General features: G+C 47.6%; 4 protein-coding genes and 1 non-coding gene across 5 annotated transcripts in view; 2 read left to right on the forward strand and 3 right to left on the reverse strand.

The window, feature by feature from the left end:
- The window catches only part of LOC135813366 (hemicentin-1-like), a 77,022-nt gene extending 73,202 nt beyond the window's left edge, over nucleotides 1–3,820 (reverse strand). The window contains exons 1-2 of the mRNA XM_065326465.1: nucleotides 3,776–3,820; nucleotides 3,446–3,557 (exon numbers count right to left, since the gene is read on the reverse strand). Coding sequence (XP_065182537.1) covers nucleotides 3,446–3,557; nucleotides 3,776–3,820 — 157 coding nt within the window. The remainder of the gene's footprint in view (nucleotides 1–3,445; nucleotides 3,558–3,775) is intronic.
- Trnas-gcu (transfer RNA serine (anticodon GCU)) lies at nucleotides 364–445 on the forward strand. Its single transcript has one exon. It is a non-coding gene; the product is annotated as a tRNA-Ser (tRNA).
- A 3,387-nt stretch (nucleotides 3,821–7,207) lies between the features above and the next one.
- On the reverse strand, nucleotides 7,208–15,071 carry LOC135813913 (MYG1 exonuclease-like). Its single transcript, XM_065326940.1, has 8 exons — nucleotides 14,922–15,071; nucleotides 13,783–13,937; nucleotides 12,524–12,754; nucleotides 11,994–12,072; nucleotides 11,212–11,334; nucleotides 10,763–10,906; nucleotides 9,970–10,004; nucleotides 7,208–8,076 (listed from the first exon to the last, which is right to left on the reverse strand). Exons 1-8 carry the CDS (start codon nucleotides 15,054–15,056, stop codon nucleotides 7,911–7,913), a joined length of 1,068 nt encoding a protein of 355 aa, XP_065183012.1. The 5' UTR covers nucleotides 15,057–15,071; the 3' UTR covers nucleotides 7,208–7,910.
- Nucleotides 15,072–16,099: 1,028 nt separating this feature from the next.
- LOC135813914 (nucleolar complex protein 3 homolog) lies at nucleotides 16,100–18,268 on the reverse strand. Its single transcript, XM_065326941.1, has one exon. It carries the CDS (start codon nucleotides 18,154–18,156, stop codon nucleotides 16,399–16,401), a length of 1,758 nt encoding a protein of 585 aa, XP_065183013.1. The 5' UTR covers nucleotides 18,157–18,268; the 3' UTR covers nucleotides 16,100–16,398.
- A 392-nt stretch (nucleotides 18,269–18,660) lies between these two features.
- On the forward strand, nucleotides 18,661–21,493 carry LOC135813915 (bifunctional 3'-phosphoadenosine 5'-phosphosulfate synthase-like). The gene has a single exon (XM_065326942.1). It carries the CDS (start codon nucleotides 18,935–18,937, stop codon nucleotides 20,795–20,797), a length of 1,863 nt encoding a protein of 620 aa, XP_065183014.1. The 5' UTR covers nucleotides 18,661–18,934; the 3' UTR covers nucleotides 20,798–21,493.
- Nucleotides 21,494–21,710: the final 217 nt, after the last annotated feature.

Consider the following 21,710-nt stretch of genomic DNA (forward strand, 5'->3'; position numbering starts at 1 on the left):
AGACTAGTTGGAAAAATATAATCCCGGTGCTTAGAATGGAGATAATACGGATACCACAATCATGACTAATAAAGTAAGCTACACACCGGATAGTGAATACCAGAAGCTTGGTCAGGGCTCCAAGAACGTAACCTCATCAGGATGTTCTTGGGATCCCTTGTCCTCCTGTACTCTTGCCCCGTGCTCCTCAGTACTACTCCTAGGCCTAAGTTTCCAGAATATCACAGGGAGGTCTTGATGGCCGCACCGATGTGGAATACCTTCCGACGGCCTAATATCACCCTACAGTACAGTATAGACCGTGCAGTTAGTGCGGCCTTTGAACAGCAGGACTAGCAGTGTGCATACAATTGCCATCGTGTCGACGAGGTGGCCGAGTGGTTAAGGCGATGGACTGCTAATCCATTGGGCTCTGCCCGCGTGGGTTCGAATCCCATCTTCGTCGTAACATTTAATTTTTTCTCTTTCTTCGCAACCCAATTTTCTTCTGAAGAGTGCCAGAATCTGAGAAATAAAGGATCAACGGTACTTTACGGTATTTGCAATCCTTTATTTTGCCTGATGATTGCATTGGGTAAGAAACGTCGGAGTTGCGACAAACTCCGTAAGCCTCCTTTGTGCCTTTCGTGTGTAATAGACAAGTGCTCCACATTATTGTGACAAGTCACCTGATGATTGCATTGGGCAAGAAACGTCGGAGTTGCGACATACTCGGTAAGCCTCCTTTGTGCCTTTCGTGTGTAATAGACAAGTGCTCCACATTATTGCGTTGAGCCCTTCCCCCCCCCGCTGGCTAAAGGAAACCTCTCTACAGAGAGCTGCACATGGAGTCTTCAAACCATTCCACTCGCTGTGACATGTGCAGGAATGGTGAAATTGCACTACAGTACGCGATGACTCGTGATTTCGATATGTGTTTCGATATGCACTACTCTCTGAAATGGAAGATGGAGAACCGGGGATCTTCGTTGGTGATGCGCTTCGAACTGGCTACGAACTGGCTACCTCGGGATGACAAACACAACTCTACCCACAAGTGCAACATGAAACTGATGGTGGAGAACGACGTTTCAGCCCAGCCAGATTTCAGATGAGCCTACATATCATTATTTTTATAAACTGAATGGCAAACTGGGATGTCATAGGCCATGGAAAAAGACAAATAAACTAAACGGACATGGATGGTAAAAATTAGTAATGATACCAAAATCCGAGCAAGCACAATACAAGACACTGGTACACCTCATCAGTTCACCGTGACCTAACTGAATAGAGAAATGACGTCAGGCTCGGTATACTATGCTGTGGCTGCCACATTGTCACAGGCCCTGGCTGGCACCGCCCGGTTTAGCAAGTCAAGGACGCTAGGTTCGACGTTATGAATGCAAGGCAGCAGGAAGTAGCCAGGAAACTCCGACGCATATTGTGAACTATACGTAACTATGTATCCGCCATTGTCTCACCAAGGAACTGAGAAAGTTGAGAGGGAAGTCTTACAATGCCATCATTCACGTGGGAATCGCACAAAATAGAACTAGAGGCAAGAATCCAACAAATAAATCTACATGCCCTGTTGTAAAGCCAGGCTGAATTTCCAGCTAATTAATTTTCTCCAGCAAATGAGACAGAAGCAAGAACAGTAGCATAACTGAGCCATGCCCAAATGGCTGTCAGTGTGCGGTAGAATGGATCTATTGCAGCGACACTCGACTGGCAATCTGAGCATTTCTGACATGCCGGGATAGACAGAAATAGCAGGCCACAAGGGCATATGACACAAGTAGCGTTCTCAAACTGGTATGGGCCGACCAGTCCTGCAGTAGTTAACCAATCATCCTCAGGTCAAGTGAGTGAAACGAACAAAGTCCGTGACCTCAACAACAAATTAACACGTGCACCGAGTTTTAGCAGCAGAGACAACTCGCAGAAAACGTCATCAACTGCTACCGGATCTAGGCCCTGGGATGCATGATGCCTGCCTGCCCAGTGGCAAAGATTAGGAACTATTAGTGTAGCAGTGCCTATGACCAACAGCAGCCATTGCACTAGCGATGCATGTGGCGCCAAGACAACTAGCCGCGTGAAAACTCAGCAGGGGAAGACAGCTAGAATATATTAGTGCTATGCATCTGGCGGATGGCAGCACATCACAAAGAAAACCATGCTGATTCCAGCCGCACTACCCCATTCTGGTCTATGCACAGCCGTACCACTGCTGGAAAACTAGTTTTCCTGGCCAGACACTGTCACTAAAATAATACCCCCTCCCCCCACCCTTCACAGTTAGTCGCATTGTCCTGGTTCAACATGTCCAACTGCAGAAATCACAGTGGTATCTGTGGTCTGCATTCAAGTCTTTCAGTATACATTAACCCACACACACCCTCGGAAGTCAGAAGACTCGTTCTAGCTGCTTGAACCAGAAGGTCACCATTGCCACCCATCCTGACATGAAGGCCATGCAAAGGTCGAAACCCAGAACTTGTCATAACCCCTTGCTGGTTGAAAATCCACCCTGGCGTGACAACGTCATGTCCACACAAGCCTGTGGATACCACAGATTACAACACATGTCTGGTAGGACACGACACCAAAGCACCGGCCCTAATATATTGTAGCAATGTACCAACTGATGCAAAGAGCAAGAAAAGAGAGGTTCTCTGAGGGAGTCCAACCACTATGTACAAGTACTATAAGAACTGTTCTCTGCATGGGGCACTTTGTATTCGGCAGAATATCAATATTGACATCGAACACTGCACGGGGAACTCCCTTTCAGCAGAATATCAATATTTTCCACTGCAGTTTGCGGATTGTGTAGCCAGACATAAGCAATGCACACCGCCACATAAAGGTATGCATCGTGTAACTGTAACTCCGTGAAGCACTTCCAAGCCAGAAGTTCATCCTGACCCCAAGGCCCAACAGTATCCACCAGCCGTCACACACACACACACCCTGCAGGCAATGCACATGCCTTGAGGCGCCACTCTTCAGCCAGGTATGCACGGAAATACCAACACTGTGAATACTGCACAGTACCCACTGACACGAGTACACCACTGCTTCGGATGCAGGTGACACATGCTGCAGAATTGACCTGTAAACTCCACCAATAATAGACCCTCCGGGCAAAGAAAATCTAGTTTAGAAACAGCTCGCAAAACAAAAGAGAAGGACCGCCGCGATGCGGGAGTGGTGTTGAAACGCCAAACAAGCATCGTCTTCGCTTATACCCCAAGCTGGCCATAGCATGCACTGTCAAGTACACACGTTATACGTGATTTTTTTAGAGTTTTACTTCGAAGTATACCACTTTGGGATACGCACAAGAACACATGTGTGCAGACAAGTGTCATCGATGAAGGAACCCAGCCAGAATGCTACCGTCTGCATGGCAGATAACAGGTAACTATTAATTTTATTATACGGTAAGTTCTCTCACCTCTCTTGTAATCCCCATCCATGAACCATTGCACACTCCCTATGAATGCCAGCAATCCCAGCATGCAGAGCTGACTGTTTACATCCCACTGTGTGCCGGCAACAGCAGCTGCCTGTGAGCAAACGTACACATAGCCATACATACACACATGCATACATACACACATGCATACATACATACATTATCCATATAAAAATCGCTCTGTGAGCGGTTCTGAAAAACCTTTACTGGTACTGCCCCGTCGTAAAAGTAAGAAATTAGAACTGGCCCATTGTCCCCCCAAATGCGAACTGATCCACCTAAATCGCGAATGACGGGACCCGAACGCACCAGTAGCACGAGGTCGGGAGGGCACAGGATCACGGCAATTATCATAGGGTAACACCAGAAGTAGCAGTAGAATTATTTTGATAGGGAAGCCTACCGCTAGTACAGTACATGGCCTATGGTCCGGACCAACGTCCCCATCTGCATCCACAGGTAGGAACCTCGTGCTACTGGTGCGTTCGGGTCCCGTCATTCGCGATTTAGGTGGATCAGTTCGCATTTGGGGGGACAATGGGCCAGTTCTAATTTCTTACTTTTACGACGGGGCAGTACCAGTAAAGGTTTTTCAGAACCGCTCACAGAGCGATTTTTATATGGATAATTTCAGCTCTTTTTCCGTTCCCTCCCCACCCCAACCCCGAAGGTAAACATGTTGACCACGCGCGCGATGTACTGTATGTAGCCATGCGACTGCAATAACACACTGATACATACCAGCCCTCCCCGCCTCGCTACCCCGCACACAGATACACAAACATGTGTATGCACACGGCACACACACGTGGCCACGCACACATACGCACATGCACACGACACAAACAGGAAATTCTTCATGTATAATGCCATGCAAAGCAGTGGCCACCGTACTTGAGGAAGTCAGTTGTGAAACAAAAATAATTCAACTACAGCGTGTAGACAAGCTGACGGCCAAAGCACAACATAGCAAACATGACATTTGCCCAAGGATTGCAGTTTGCAGACCATGCCATGGAAGCAGCGAATACAGAATGTAATATCATACAAAGTGACAAGCAAGGACGTGGCCATCATACACCAGAAACTTGCAGAAAGTCACATATCCAACAGATAGAGAAGTGAACAGCAATCTGATACAGCCCACACAGGACAAAGCGGACCTGATACTCGTCCCAGGATCGCAAGTGCCAAACCCTTTTCAATGCATAACATGCAGGTGTACGTTAGACGCATGAACATCTGACCGTGTCGCCAGCATACAATGTCATCACATGTTTACCCCACAAGTTACACACATGCACAGTAGAAGCACAATGAAAGCAATGGAAAAGTACGATGTGGTTGCTGAAGCATCTTCACACTTCAAATTCAGACTTCAATGTGGTCGTCACGGGATGATATACCTGCAAGATACAAGTGATGAAGAAAGGAAGCAGAAGGTCGTGAGGTAGGCTATGAGACACCACAAATGGTTCACCTACATGTCTGTTCAGGGCTAGTGCACTCACACGGAGAATTGTCATAATCGAGCATTTCCCAAACTGAGAAGTACAATGAAATCCACTTGCATGCACAGGAGCAATTTTGCAATATTATGATGCGCAATTCGACACGATCTGCGATGCTGCGTGCGATGTGCCCTGCTGTCATGATAGTGACAGTCACCGCAGTATGTTTTGTCAACGTCGCCCGTGCACTCTTCTGTCAAGTCCAAAGTGCTCACATACTTGGCACTGTTTTTGCAGTGATTAACTTTTATCCTAGTTATGTCACGGGTAACTTTAATGAAGTACCCGCAGGCCGTGTCGATCTGCACATCGTCCACTCTCTCATGTACTTGGCCTGCTTTGTCTGTGTATCCATTTCATGTGCGATCCACAAAATCGACTAGACAGTGGGTGCAATACGCTCTCTACCTGAAGACGTTCTTCTGGCGACATCTCGCCATGTACTTGGCCTGGCTTTGTCTGTGTATCCATTTCATGTTCGATCAACAAAATCTCAATGCACTACAGAGACTAGACAGTGGGTGCAATACGCTCTCTATCTGAAGACGTGAACCATTAAATTTTTTGGAAAAGTTATACGTACACCTGAAACGTAATGAAGTACAGGAATAGAGAGAGTGACTACAATACGCTCTCGACCTGATATAGTGATAACGTGAGTACAAGACACTCTCCACCTGATAACGTGTTAGAAGGTAACATGTCTACAGTCCCACCGTACCCTTCCGACACGACTGTAGACCATGACATTTTTTTGAGAAGTTATACATACACCTAAAAACGTAATGAAGTGCAGGAATAGAGAGAGTGACTACACTGATGATACGCTCTCGACCTGATAACGTGAGTACAAGACACTCTCCACCTGATAACGTGTTAGTAGAAGGTAACAGGTCTACAGTCCCACCGTACCCTTCATCATTCCTCATTCACCATCGCGCGATACCCTGGCACACACTGGCAACATATCAATGGGTGCCTTACCGTCGTCTAGAGGAGACGTCTTCGCAGCAATATTTCCCCTCCTGCGCATTCAGTCGCCGACGCGACAGCGTTCACGGGGCCGTTCCAGTTGCGGAAGACATTCGATTCATCGGGCCAATTCAGCAACAGGGCCGTGGACACACAGGGGGCAGAGGAGAGACATTGTTAGTGGACAAGAAATATGCAGTGGCAAGTGGCGAGTGCCGCATGGATGTCAAGTTGTCATGCACAAATCAGCTATTACTTACGGTCCAGCTAGTCCTGCCATTGCTCGCTCGTCCTGGTTCCTCCTCGTTCGTCTTCCTGCACGTCTGCACTTCTCCTTCCCCACCGTTGGCTTTGCGGTACGGGGGTGCCGGAAGGAATTCCCACCATGTATCCATGTACATGAAGTCCCACCATGACTCTCCAAGTGCATGTCCACGGCCACGTCAGCAGTTTGTATAGTACCGGAAGGAGTTCCCACGATGTCTCCAAAGGCCTAGAGCGGACGTCTTTGCAGCAATTCTTTTCGCCCTGCGCATTCAGTTCGCCGACGATGTCTCCAAAGGCAAAGGCCTACAACTGTAGAGCCTAGTAGAGGGGACGTCTTTGCAGCAATTCTTTTCACCCTAGTACCCTGCACATTCACTCCGCCGACACGACAGCGTTTACGGGGCCGTTCCAGGTGCAAAAGGTCCACGTCAGCAGTTCTCAACTATTTCGCGTACGGGATAGTCGCCGCGACAGCGTTTAAGGGGTCGTTCCAGGTGCAAAAGGTATCCATCAATGGCACTTTGCAGTATGGGGTACGGAAAAGGGGCTTCCTCGTTCGACTTCGTCGACTTCTGCAGTTCTCCTTCCCGTCAGGACTCAGGGGTACCGAAAGGGGCCTCCTCGCAGTTGTCCTTGCCGTCAGGTCCACGTCATGCTCAACTATTTCGCATACGGGATAGTCGTCTTTGTCGTACGCGACATCGGCGTTTACCGAGTGGCATTGGCACAAAGCTGCAAAGCAGACCGTTGACGGGGTCACGTGTCAAAAAAGTATCAACAAAGTGTCAACTACGTGTCGACCACGTGTATAGCGGTACACTCAGCGGTACACTAATTCTCGTGCCATTCTCGTGTCACAAAACTGGAACATCGAGTACCAGTATGGAAAGGCTTCAGACAGGAAGCCTTTCCAATACACACATGCATACAGCCATACATACACACATGCACATGCACACGTACACAAACACACAAGTACGTCCCGAGTGCGTACAGGCTGCCCAGTTGCCAGCACCATTCTCATGGCCGACGTGGTGTCTTGTAATCGAGATGGAAACAAGGCCATAGAACTGGAAGCAAGAAATAAAATACAGGAGGTTCTTCGAGAGAAGAGAGAGAAAGAGAAAAGCAGAAATAGAGGTTGTTGTAACAATATAAAATACACATTTTCAGCAGCAAAAACCCAATCAACTGCTGAAGACATGCTTAGAGAATAGCTGTGCAGCCCCACCTCAAGTCATCCAAACTGAGGCTGGAAAAGGAAATGAAGGCCAATAGGCTACATTCACCATTGACAGTAAAAGGAAGCAGTGTGGAGCACCACTGCACCAGAGGGTTCAAGATCACTGGGCACAGGTACACTGGTGCATACGCTGATTGCCCATGCAGACCAGCACCATGTGACCCGCCACCGGCAGTGCAAGGGCGGAAATCAAGCAATGGCTGTATGCAGTGCACGAGCATGAACCATGATGCGCACACTGTACACAACAGCACATGTTGCCAGAGCCTGACAGCGCAGAACATGCTGCAAGCAGAACGACACTGACCGAGCATGCACACACAGTAAACCCTAGCACAAGACGAGGGACAAGTGACATAGCTCAAGGGACATTCCAGCCGACACAGCACTGAGCCACTACTAGCAGTACCTGTTATCAGACGAGCAGTGATTCATTGGACGCGTCATGACTCTACCCACGAGCGGCCAGTGATTTCACGGCCATTTGAAGAGCACCGTCGTATGACACGTTGCCACCGATGAAGAGATTAGCATGTACAAAGATGCAGCCAGGTATTCCCGACACCTTGCAAAGCTCATCATCACGCAGCGCAGACCAGTCACGATGGAGAGGAAGTCTGAGGAAAAAAGAATTAAAAAAATACCGGGAAAAACCCTTTGATACAAAAAACCGACCGCTGGAGTAGTTGCAAGCACGCAAACTTTCCCAACTCGTTAAAACATAAATGGAATTTCATAATTGAAATGCCCCCCGAAAGAGGCCCAATACCTCAGCTTTCCGATTTCTGAAGAGCTACAATGTAAGGCCATCATTTTTTATAGCTATGTTTCGCGTCGTCCGCACGCATACGTTTTGATTTTTTTCGGAAAAAAATAAAAAATCGAACATGCACAGTGAGTGTACGATCGTGCGAGTCATCAGTGTGGACAGGTTGCATACGGCGAAGCTGGGATTCAGAAATGGCCTCTAGCCTAGGCCAGCGTTGGTAAATTGTTTGTTCGGCATCTGGGAGCAATATTCTAACTTATGAGCTTACACCAGACCGCATTGATCGCCTAAGCTGAGAGGATGCGTCGTTCCGGAGCTCTTTGCACCGCTGCTGAAGTCTGAGTACAATATTCGAGCGAAGCATAGGCACCAACGGTTGCCTCCTCTGTCCAAAGTGAATATTTACTCATGCTGATAACCCAGATGTTGTGCTTCGATGTACGATTTTTCTTTCGAATGTACACCATGCGCGAGCTATTGTGCTATGTACAGTGCATACACCTCTGATGAGCCTTTTTTATTATTTTGCAACTTTTTTATTTTTTTCCACCTCTCGCATATGATTCTGGAAGTTGAACTGACGCGAAACATAGATATAAAAAATGATGGCCTAACGTCAAGAGTCCATAACCCCCAGAGTGTGCAACGCCACATAAATGTCTGTCACGACTCGTTTTCAACATTACGTCATTTTCATGTAGCTGCGTGTGCAGGCCGCGACATTCGCTACATGAAAATGTACATGAAAATGACGTAATGTTGAAAACGAGTCGTGACAAGACCCTATCGCGCGTTGCACACTCTGGGGGTTATGGACTCTTGGTAACGTGACAGCCATAATTATCACTCTCACTATTTCAATCACTACAAGAGTCGAACTTCTTCTCAGTGACTGGCAATGAGAGAGAGGGATTTAACCTCTCCTGGCATGCTTATTCATCCACACACAGTTCGTGCGTGTAGACAGCATAACACTAAAACCAGCGCAAAAGGGGAGGGGAAGGGGGGCATTCTGCGATAAAGGAGAGGGAGAGGAGTAAAATCTCAAGGTTACAGAAAAAGATACCCCAGTGTTGATTCCTCCTCAGCCGAATATGTGCATGTCCTCCCAGGGAGCTAGGGAATGCACCCCAAGCAATCCCTAGAAATTATAAATACAGCGAGGCCCACTTATCCAAGCACATTGGAGCCAGGCCACTGCTGGGTAAGTCAAACAGAACGCTTTGCAGATATGCGCGATGGGGCGTGGTCGACTACTTTTAATTGAAGTCTTCAATTTGAAACTGGCGTTCACTGAACAACGGCATGCAATCAACAGCGCCAAAACGTTTTCAGGGAACCGATACGGTCAGAAGCCCGATGACTGCATATGAGATTGCTGGCTGTTGACGGTGACTTTGATAACACAATCAACATGACATGTACAGTGCTGTCGGCCCGGTGAATCCGATCAAGTGAGTCAAGTACAGTAGTGCTGGCCAAAGAAATCCAACCTCATGAATAAAATAGCGTTGCCGGGCGCTACGCAGTCCTAGCACTACACACACTGGTCTGTGCACTCAAACGCGACGCTACTTTATTCACGAGGTTGGATTTCTTTGGCCAGCACTATACATGCCGGGTACTGTGCAGCCCTAGACCTGTGTACAATGAGCTGCGAAATGGTCATGACTCAAGCGATTGGATCTCACCGAGTAGCACAGTAGCAACAGAAAACAGCATCAAGTAACATAGTGCTTACCTGTTCTCGAAAGAGTCGGCGTGTACCGACACAGTCTAAACACAGTGGATTAAAAACAAACCACACAAAAAATCTGAGATACAGAGCAGATACATTCAAACCCACCAGAATAAAAGGATGCCAGTTTGACACACAGTGAGGTTAGGTATCACTGTATGCAATCATACTGCAACCAATGAATGCCACTCCTGCCACCATCTGTTGGAAGCACTCCGCACCAAGCACAAGAGCGCGTTTACCTGTGGCCACTTGGGCAAGCCCGGCAAAGAGCAGCAGACTGACCGCTCTAAAAACTATTTTCCAGTGGTTGTAGAGCTTTCACGCAATACCATTATCCAGCTCTAGGAGTTGAACAACTACACACTCACTGACACAGTTCACATACTGTATAAGGACAAATTTTCGTTCACGAAAACTTTCGTTAGATCACTCCACCAGCAGGTTCGCTACGTACTAAATTTCGTTTCGGTCGAGGTCTGTCACCCCGAACGTTCAGAAAAAAAACTGTAGTTTGGTACAAACTTTAGTTATTTCGTGCCCCCTAACGAATATAGCGAAAGTTAATTCCAAACGAAACTTTGTACTTATACAGTAGCCAACTGCACTGCCACCAGGAACTGTAACACGGCATCCAGCAGTAACGTCCATGGATGACCACATGTGCACCGCTGAATCCATTCATGAGAGCAACTCATCCGGTTTTCAGTCCGGCTGCTGTAAGCCGCACACACACACACACACACACACACACAGCTATTCTGAGCAGCAGAGATCAGTCACACTGAAAACTCACCTGTACTCTCCACTGCCCCTTGGGATCACAGTACAGGGCAAACTTGACGGTGCGCTCCAGGCACAGCTCCTTCTCAATCTCGTACAGATGCTGCTTCCACGGACAGAAGCGCTCAATGCAGATTATCTCGCCACTCTCGTGCACCTGCGTGGTGAGAAAGGAGAATAGAAAGCATGTCAGCTGTACGTGACCATTACTGAAGCAAAGACAACCATTCCTTGAGAGACAGCATCACTGAAGCAAAGACAACCATTCCTTGAGAGACACCATTACTGAAGCAAAGACAACCATTCCTTGAGAGACAGCATCACTGAAGCAAAGACAACCATTCCTTGAGAGACAGCATTACTGAAGCAAAGACAACCATTTCTTCAGAGACAGCAGCAGCAGCAGTAGAGTCGCCTGGAATATTAGACGTTGCAGCAGCAGCATTGGAATTTGTTTATTACCTTGGTTCGATTCTGCACGGCTTGCATGACAATATCACGTGCCGGCAACCACTGGGAATAGAAGTAGTTGACACGGCTTGTGAACTCTGTTCCAACGAGTTCATACGCCTTGAAGAAACAAGCCTGTGAGTGCAGAGTATGCAGAAAGACACGAGCATATGTCAATATATAGGAAGAAAAACCGGGAAAGGCATAATGAAGGCACCTCAACACGATGAGTCAATCATGAAATGTGGTGATCTGGTCTATGCCCATAGAACCCATAAAACAAAGGAGTAAGGCCATGGACAGGTAGAAACCTCTCCAGCACAATCATCTGTGGCCAGTAGGAGACTGTTGTGTGCAAGGCAATACATGCATGTTATTTGCATACTGCATGGAGCTGGTACATGAAACAGTTATACAGAGCCGATGTGAAGATTTCAAAAGTTAGACCGAGTTCTCCGCATCCATAGGAACGCCACCAGCCTCGAGGATCAAGGCGCAGATACAGCTCCTAAAGTGATGGAAGGTGAGTACTAGTAGATCAGACCCGCACTAAAGTGGTCTCAAAGCTCACTTGAAAATTAAAGCTCTTTACAGGAATCAAACTTCACTGATGACAAGAATGCTGCTTTTCGGCAGAGGTGGGCATTGACAAAGTACTGCAGTAAAGTACTAGTACCTCCACTCCCTCCCCCGTAAAGCAACCTTCAACGGATTGCACCAGAAAACAACCAATCTACAGCATACAACACTTGGACTGAGCTCCTGGAATGGGCAAGGGGTCACATCGTACTAACCGTCTCATCTTGGCTGGGCTCATTCCAGCTAGGGTTGAGATAACCAACTCTACTCCCCAGATTGGTGCTGACGTGAAACCTGGCACAAATAGCAAAGAAGTTACAAAAAAGGCCCAAAGTAAACAGAAAACGTGAATCAGAACACGTTCACATGTTCGTCCAACAGTGTTGAGGGTCTGAGCCAGCATTGCATGAAATAGAGTGCTCATTGCCAGTGAAAACTCACTCAATTTTTGCTTTGGGAGTTTTTTTAAATTTTAGACGTAGTGTGAGCACGACCATCATGTTTCTGCGTCAAGCTGTCTCAAGGATGCAGGCCTCTGGACGCAGTGTGAGCGTGCCCTTACATTCAAATGGGAGAGTTGTGGGCGAACAGACCCAGTGAGTAGGAAGGTTTGACTGTTTAGAAGGTGAATTAAGATAAAGATGCACCGCCGTCACCACCACCACAACCACCACCACAACTACCACTACCACCAATAACAACACACCCAGAGCAGCACGCAGTACTCCTGGTCAAACAAACTTACTTGGGAATACCATCCACAGCATTGATGCCGTTATCACAGGCATCCACTTCCTCCATGAAGTTCTCGTAGACCTTCAGGAACATGACGGGCAGGGCCGGGTTATCTTCGGGTACATTCAGCACTTGCGCAAGAACTCGCCGTCCAAAATGGAAGTAAATCAATCCGGCACTGCTGAGCTTCGTTACAAACCGGAAATCAGAGCAAAGGCTGTTCATGGAATAGTTGAAAGATCTGTGGTGAAAAGCAGCAACATACGCAAAGCAAGCGATGTCCAGGGTACAGTGTTAGTATGACGAAAATAATGAGACAGCAGCCATACCATAATTATGATATTTCTGGAGTAACGAGCTGCACAGAAGATCACGCCGCCCGGTAATAAGCTCCAGGTTGATGAGAGGCGTATCAGAATTCAAATTTTCAATCCCTGCCCCACACTGACTGCTGTGTGGCCAGCAGACATGCACCTCATCGTCGGTGTCATAATCAACTATTTTCTATATACTAGTACACTGTACAGTGCACCAGGTGCTGCCAGTTACTGTAAAACACGTAATTTTAGGTGTGGACTCGGATGGAGAGTCAAGGATAAATTTATAGAAAAAGAAAAAGGACCAAGGAACTACAAGTTACGCAAGTTAGTTCTATAAATTTTAGGTGTGGAAAACTTTACACACACCATCTTCAATCCAAGTGGTCTCTTCGCTGCAAATTACAATAATCCTCAATCAAATTTTCTGATGTTGGCTCCTGGCCGAAAATTTGATTGAGAATTATTTTTTAATTTGCAGCGAAGAGACCACTTGGATTGAAGATGGTGTGCGTAACGTTTTCCATTTAATGAAGTGGCTGCAGTGCAGCTTGCACAAATTAAGAATATTTAGGTGTATTAAAATTTCGGTGCCAGATACCTGACAAGTTGCAGGTGTAATGTAGAATTAGGTGATCAGCTTTCCCTCCACATACAGCGCATCCTCTAGTGCCTTCTAGGTGTAATTTAAATCTAGGTTCCTGGTTTCTCTACCGAAATCACCGTAATTAGTTTAAAAAGGAATAAGTGAGAGCGAATGCAGGTTACAAAATCAAGTGCTTGGCCAAGGAACAGTAAGCAAGCACACTGCGTGCGCATCAGGGTGTGCGCAAACTGTGCACTCGGCAAAACACCGAATGCCTGGCTGTTCCGTCCAAGTCGAGAAGGTACACTGTTAGGCTATACAATATGCAGACGAGCAGACAGCATTGCCCCCCTATTTAGTATTTACCTTTGATGGTGGTCATAGCGTTGCATGCTGGGGTCATAGACACCACCAACATCAACAACAATGTCACATGTATCTAGCACCGTTTGATCACGTGATCGAACAATCTCAGCGTTGGCGTACTCCGGCAACTGACGCAGCATAAAGCAGGCGAGAACCTACGGGACACATCCACAAACAAAGATACCAAATACATGTATACGTAACCTATGCCCCAGGAGTCATCTACGGTACTGTTCTCATTCCCAAGACCATAAGGGCCGTCCAAGGTTACCAATAGTATTTTCAAAACGAAAAGTTTTCGTTTGGGGGTGGGTGGGTTTGAAGGAGTTTCGTTTTGAAAATAATTATTGAATGCAGATGGAGAATGCCCAGTTACTTCTGGGTGTCGAAAATTGACATCAGTATTTTATTGGAATTCGTTTTACCTCCAGAAAAGGTGGGTGGGTGGGTGGGTGCTGGAAAATACTAAAACTTTTCGTTTTGCAAAAACTATTGGTAACCCCTAACTTGCCAACGCCTCCGAAAAATACTATTTTCACCGGCTGAGATCTGGATCACATTACGTATACATGCGTTCAGAGAATGCTGTTCACATTGGCAAGGGTTGGGAGCTAACTGTCACTTGCCAGGATGTTATGTGCAGTGACGTTAGAAGTCGCCTTAGTATGCTCAGCATTGAAAATGTACCCTATCATAGTGTACATGGTTGGTGCATGAACGGGTATGTTGATCTTCCAGTATAGTACAGTGGTCCCTCTATAATCCGGCACCATTTGTGCCACGGAAATCTGCTGGATTAGGGAGGGTGCTGGATTAACAAATCTGATCTACTGCTGCAATGTGCATGAAGAGGACATTTGGCTACTGAAAATTGTGCTGGTTTATAGAGGGTGCTGGATTATAAAGTGCCGGATTAGAGAGGGACGACTGTACTACATTGTAGCCTGATCTACACGACGAGCGTGTTTATGTTCATTACGTTCTCTATCATTGCCACACAACTACTCATACTACATGTTACTCTCCCGAACGGTTATGGGAGCAGATTTTCATTCAAATTTGGTGGGAAAAAAAGACCAGGAGAAAAAAATTTGATAGCAATGAAAGAGAGGCTTGAGAGGACAGGAACATACACTCACCTCGTCGCAGTGAAACTTTCCATTGTGTGTTCCTATCTTCACGGCCATCGTGCGCTTTGCGACTGGCTCTGTCGACATTAGACTCGATAACTTCAAAGCTCGATTTCTTGAAAGTCTCCGCGTTATTGAAAACATTCTTTGCAACTGAAAATTTAATTGTCACGTGCAAGTAAGTGGTGCGTGTGTCTGCAATCGCGTGCATGATCATGCCATGATGCAGGATCCACTGCAAGTGCAAGGGCATGCACTCTTTTTACAGGGAGTAGTAACATACGTACTCCCATGATGATGGGAGTATTATTACTATTTATTAGCAAGAGTCCACAAACCCGGTTATGGACTCTTGTTATTAGTAGACCAAGAGGGTTCGAAACCAGGCAGGTTTCGATCAAGAACTCAGACCGAGCAACAGCATTCCCTTCACATACACACCCTGGTGCCTTTTTTCAACGGAACAATCACGGTCCCAAAGTATTCATTAGTTCGGGGGAAAGGTGCATACTAGTACCAAGAGTTCATAACCCCCTGGGGGTTATGAACTCTTGCTAGTACCCGGTAGCCAGGCTTGGCTGAGATCAGGGAGTCGTAAATACGGTATTTTACGACTCCCTGGCTGAAATCATTCCTAAACAGGCTCAGCAGCAGGGAGTCGTAGAATGCCGGTATTTAACGACTCCCTGCTCAGGTTAGTTGAGCTCACTATTAGGGAGGTTTAGTCCCACGTAATCCGTGGGTACTTTACGTGGGTGTACCACGTGATACTCAGTGACCCACGTACAGACGTTTTCTGATTCACGACATAACGTGTATGGAGGCTCACCCACGTTCCGCCAGAACGTGGGTGAAAATCAGAATGGAGCGCATTGTGCGAGCTGTGAGGGTGCTCAGCTGAAGAAGTTTCCGAAGCACGAAATCAAAATATTGGATGAGCTTCTTAGGCCGGAGTAGCTTCGTCTTTGACCAGGTTTTGGCCTTTAGCTTCATGCTTTTGTTTGTTCCGTGTGACTAAACACAACATTGCAACGTGGGTGCCCTTCATCCACTTTACGTGGATCACCCACGTACGCGTTTCCGTTACGTGGGAACTAAACCTCCCTATTACCAAGAACTTGAACCGCAGAAGGCTTGGGGGCAGGCCGACTGCTATACAAGCATTCAAAACACACAGCACATCGCACTTCACAACATCTATACATTGCTTGCCACAATGTCCGACAGGAACACAGACCCAAAGTCATCATCTTGAATTTGAAATAAAATTAAAATAAACCCAAGATCTCAATATGCTTAGCGCAGCCTATCGCAGCACCATTCATGAAAATCCATGAAAAAATGGGTCTTGGACAAAACGGATAATCCGAACCTACAAGTACTAAAAATCTCAAGAACAAAACACCTGTATTATGTATTTCATGAGGCAGATTTCATGGAACGTGAATATACAGTCAAAGGCGACAATGATTAGGTGTTCACATAGCTAACTGCCGCTAGCAAGTTGAGTTGCAGACTTTCTGACGTTGCCATCATAATGTTGACCGAGCAAAGACAACTCCCATAGTGATGTGCAATTGGCATGGCTAAATTCTGGGTCAGAAACTTCAGGTTGGAAGACACCGGATGTGACGATATCAGAATCCAACAGACCACCAACACAGCTATACAGGCGCATGAAGGCACGCACCTCGTCCAACAGGGCAACAGAAGCAACTGGGGCATCCTGATGAAGGCTGACAGTGGCCAGACGCTTTACAAAGCCTAGGACACGCTGCACGGACACCTGGCGTCGCTTGCGTAACATCATCTCTAGGCATTCCGTGGCGAGCGGCACTTCCACCTGGCCGTCTGTGGAGCACAGCTCCACAAGACACTGGTACAGGTGACAATAAAATTGACGTGGATCAATGGTCAAAGCTTCTCCCTGGCCACTCAGAACTTTGAATGCCGTCTGCACACAGTGCAAGCGCTGGCGGGTGGTAAGGCTTGGCATAGCCAATATGCTGTCCAGGGCTTTGAATAAATCAACAAAAAAATCCACACTGATCAGATGGGCATACTTGGCCAAGCCCTCTAACACAAATGGCAACAGATGCTGGTGAGGAGCACGTTTCAAGATGCGGAAGAACACACTGAAAAGAAGCTTCAACATCTCTGTCTGCAGCCTCACACGCTTGTCGCGGCTTTCCGTTGCTTGCGCCTCCAACATTTCCCGGTCGAGCTTCTTCGCTGCCTTCAGGTTTTTCTTCTCTTTACGAGATAGACGAGACCTGGCTTCTTTTTCACGCTGCTTGTCTTCATTTCTTGCAGTGATGGCTGCTGCACTACCTTCTGCCAAGTCGCCAACTCGGAAGCACAACAAGACTTCAACAAAGTTCGTCCCAAGGCGACCATCCCGTCGGGTCTTGGCAATCTGGTTGATGGTTTTGACTGCCTCAACTGTGATCTCAGATGCACCCCGCTGCTTGAACATGTCTTTGAGCATACCTACGCACACTTCCGCCAGTTCACCATTACACTGCTTGCTATCCAACCGGGGAACAATAGCATGTACCAGTTGCTTGCTGCAGTTGAAGTGGTGCAAGTTTGACAACAGTGTGCACATACACTTGGTGGCAGTCACCGCTAGCAGCTCCAGACCTGCCTCGTTGATTTCCTGTCCGTCTGAAAGCATCTTCAATGATGAGTAGCTTGCATTCTTAGGCCCTACCACAGCTTGAACATACCGCTCCAGCAAGCCAACGTAGTGAGTATAGTTGGAGACCAGGCCTTGTTCAAAGTCTCTCAGCTCTCTGGTGTCCTTAGCAACTTTCACAGATTTCTCCTCAGCAGTAAGCTCACGAATGTAATAACCAGGAGCAATGTCTTTGAAGACATTCGCTGCAGATATAAGGGCAAACCTCCTTACATTAACTGCACACCGATGGTCTGTCTCTGAGCACAGATTTCTCAAGAACTTGAGTTTACTATAGTGCTCTGAGGGATTCTGGACAATGGAGCAGCAAATACTGGCAATTTCTGCTTTCTTCGCAGCCAAAGTCTTTTGTCCCCTGGCCACACGTTGAATATAGGTCTCTGACGGAGTAGATTCAGAGACTGTTGGGACAATCGTGGACTCGCCATCCTCTGACAGAGTCTCCTCTTCTTCCTCCTCCTCCTCGTCTTCTTGACTGACAGCGGCTGTACGATATTCCCAGCCCGAAGCACTTTTCACAGGAAGAAGAGGCTTACTTCGTTTCATGGTGTTGAACTGCAAACACTTCTTTCTAAACCTGGCAAGATCAAGCAATGAAATGAACTACATTTCCCATTCCTAAAAAATACATTTCTCATTTTACTGCTGACAAAATTAATACAAAAATGGAAATGATCTCAAAAATCTCAAAAAATGAGTCCTGCATGCAGCCGTGCAGGCCTGGTGCGACGCCATTTTGGAGACGATGGGTGAGTCGTGAAAATACGACTTCCGGGATGTCGGGCATGATGACGTAGCCTGTGTGTTAGCTCAGCTAGCTCAGTCCACACACTCATCGTGCACATGGTCCATGATTCCAGGACAGCGCGCTGGCGGCGAAGCTTCCTTCGCGACTGCTCGTATCGACTACGGGTCACGAGCTCGCACTCGTACCTACCTAGCTAGGTATACCGGTAATGCGGTATGCATGACCAAGCACGCTAGGTAGCATGCAGCATGCGATGTTGCACCGCAACACGTGCAACAATACTTGGTACGTACACATAAAGACAAACACTTGAAAATGAACAGTTCAGAAAATACTAGACTTGCAGTGGAAGCACTTCCTTTGTCTTTCGTTCATTTGTGCCATACTGGTGACTGCTTTTGCATTTCTGGTTGAATGCAATTTACTGCATATGACTGATATTGCATTTCTGGCTGAAAGCAATTTACTACATGTAGTGGATTTTATTTTTTGTACCCCATGTAATAATACATGTACCACTGCTTTGAGCTGAGTTAATTCCAGAGATTTTACTTTTGTTTCTTGGTGTCTTCCGTCATGGGGGACAAAATTGACACACCCAATTATCAACGACAGTCTACTGTTGTCCGTGCTACGAACGTCAAGTTTCAGAGCAGCTTCGTAACAAGAGACAAGCGCGGTCAAGTGCTGGGAAGTGAATTTCGTGGATGCACAGTATGGTTTACGGGCCTGTCTGGAGCTGGAAAGACCACTGTGAGTTTCGGCCTGGAGTCCTACCTGGCATCACGTGGAATATACTGCTATACGTTAGATGGAGACAATGTGCGGCATGGCTTGAACAAAGACCTTGGCTTCACGCCAGAGGATAGAACAGAAAACATCCGTCGCATCGGCGAGGTAGCGCGCCTGTTTGCTGATGCAGGACTGGTATGCCTGAGCAGCTTCATCAGTCCGTTCCGTGAGGACCGCGCACAGGCTCGGCGCATTCACGAAGAGAATGGTCTGCCGTTCGTTGAGGTGTTTGTGGATACGCCACTGGAAACATGCGAGGAACGAGACACGAAAGGCCTGTACAAGAAGGCGCGCCAAGGTCTCATCAGAGGTTTCACTGGGATTGACTCTGCGTACGAACCACCCGAGAAGCCGGACATTGTCTTGAAAACGGCAGAGTGCACGAAAGAGGAATGCCTTGCGCAGGTGATTGATCACCTGCGAGAGCGTGGCATTCTGCCCTACTCTGTGGTCAAGACCGTGCGGGAACTGTTCATACCCGAGACGCAGCGTGAGTCTGCGCTGGCCGAGGCCAGAACACTGGAGCGTGTCCAATTGACAAAGCTCGACCTGCAGTGGGTGCAGGTGCTGAGCGAAGGCTGGGCGTCTCCGCTGGGAGGATTCATGCGAGAGAAAGACTACCTGCAATGCTTGCATCACGCTATGAACACGCAAGAAGGCAGCGTGAATCAGTCCGTTCCAATCGTTCTGCCCATCTCTGACCAGGATCGGGCGCGGATTGCCAAGAAGTCTGCCGTTCTTCTGACCTACGGAGATGACCAAAAACCAATCGCAATTGTGCGCAATCCGGAGATCTATGCCCATCGTCAAGAGGAGAGGATGTGTCGCCAGTGGGGTGCAGTGTGTACCAGTCACCCCTATGTCAAGATGATGTTTGAAGCTGGCAATTGGCTGCTGGGCGGTGACCTGGACGTGTTTGATCGCATTCGCTGGAACGATGGGCTGGATGAGTACCGTCGCACCCCCAACGAGCTGCGCGCAGAGTTCTCCGCTCGTGAGGCCGATGCTGTTTTTGCGTTTCAGCTGAGGAACCCCATCCACAACGGTCACGCTTTGCTGATGGAGGAGACCAAGAGCCGGCTGATCAAGCGCGGATATAAGAAGCCTGTGCTGCTGCTGCATCCGCTGGGCGGCTGGACAAAGGCGGACGATGTCCCGCTGCCCGTCCGCATTGAGCAGCACAAGGCTATTCTGCGCGAGGGCGTGCTCAGCCCGGACTCGACCGTCCTGGCCATCTTCCCCTCGCCCATGATGTACGCCGGGCCCACCGAAGTGCAGTGGCACGCAAAGGCCCGGATAGCATGCGGTGCCCAGTTCTACATTGTCGGCCGTGATCCGGCCGGTATGCCGCACCCAGACACTGGCAAGGACCTGTACGATGCAGCGCATGGACGGGAGGTGCTGAAAATGGCGCCGGGCCTGCCACAACTGGAAATTGTGCCGTTCAAGGTCGCCGCGTACGACACCGAGAAGAAGAAGATGGACTTCTACGACCCTGCTCAACCGGACAAGTTTGAGTTTATTTCTGGTACCAAGATGCGGCGCCTGGCTCGCGATGGGGAGGAACCGCCGGCCGGTTTCATGGCACCAGAGGCATGGAAGGTCCTCAAGCACTTCTACCAAGGCTCGAGCGCTCAGAAGTCTTGATGCGTCTCCTAACCAATCGCCTGCTGGCCAATCCAAGTGTTGTACTAATGCAATATGGTGGTTGGCTGTCAGTGTAAGTAGAGCTTTGCTATTGCTCCTAGTTTATTGTGGCCTTTTTGTTCCATTTTTGGGTATTTTTACACTTTTCTTCAATATCCTCACTCAGCTATATTTTTCAATGGTTCAATTCGTGTATTTTACCTTTTTTTTAGAAAGTTATAGAAGGAGTAGGGGATATGTTCTATCTCGGGAATTAATAGTGTTCTCTCCTTGTGCCGCCTGGTTATTGCCACCCTCGCTAGAGTTGGGTTCCACGTCTGTGTCTCCGTGCGCAGATGTGTGCAGTGTGTGTGTGTGTGTGTGTTGGTGAGTGTGAGTGCACACGTACGCACCTACCTTGTAAGCTGATGTGCTAATACAAGTAGAAGCTGAGAGACTCGTGTTCATTTTTATCACTAGCGCTTTAGTTCCTAGCCTTTATAGGTATTGACCAGGAGCATTCTGCTTTAGCCATTCTTTAAATTATAACGACCGTATATTCAGTTTTATAACGGTATCTGTTTTTTCTTCTTTTTACCTGAATTTGGGTGCTTTGCTTTAGTAATTTGGCCTCACGATTACGCTGAGTAACATCAGTATGATCTCGGTCATGTTAGCAGCCTGCACAATGACAACAATACTGGTCATCACCATCTACTGGCATGATGTGGGATGTACATGACTGTGTGTTACCCTGCATATCAGTGCTGTATAGTGTATACAGACTTTCCGTGTGTGCATGCAGCGCAAGTGTGCATGTGTGTGTGTGAAACCCAGTAAGGCTGGTTTCAGTTATCATGGTTACCACACATGGGACCAAGAGTACATGAGGCCGAGTGTGTAAAGCCCGAACCAGTTGCTGTCACCGCGAAAT

Source organism: Sycon ciliatum, chromosome 4, assembly GCF_964019385.1.
Source record: "Sycon ciliatum chromosome 4, ocSycCili1.1, whole genome shotgun sequence".
Classification (NCBI taxonomy): Eukaryota; Metazoa; Porifera; class Calcarea; order Leucosolenida; family Sycettidae; genus Sycon; species Sycon ciliatum.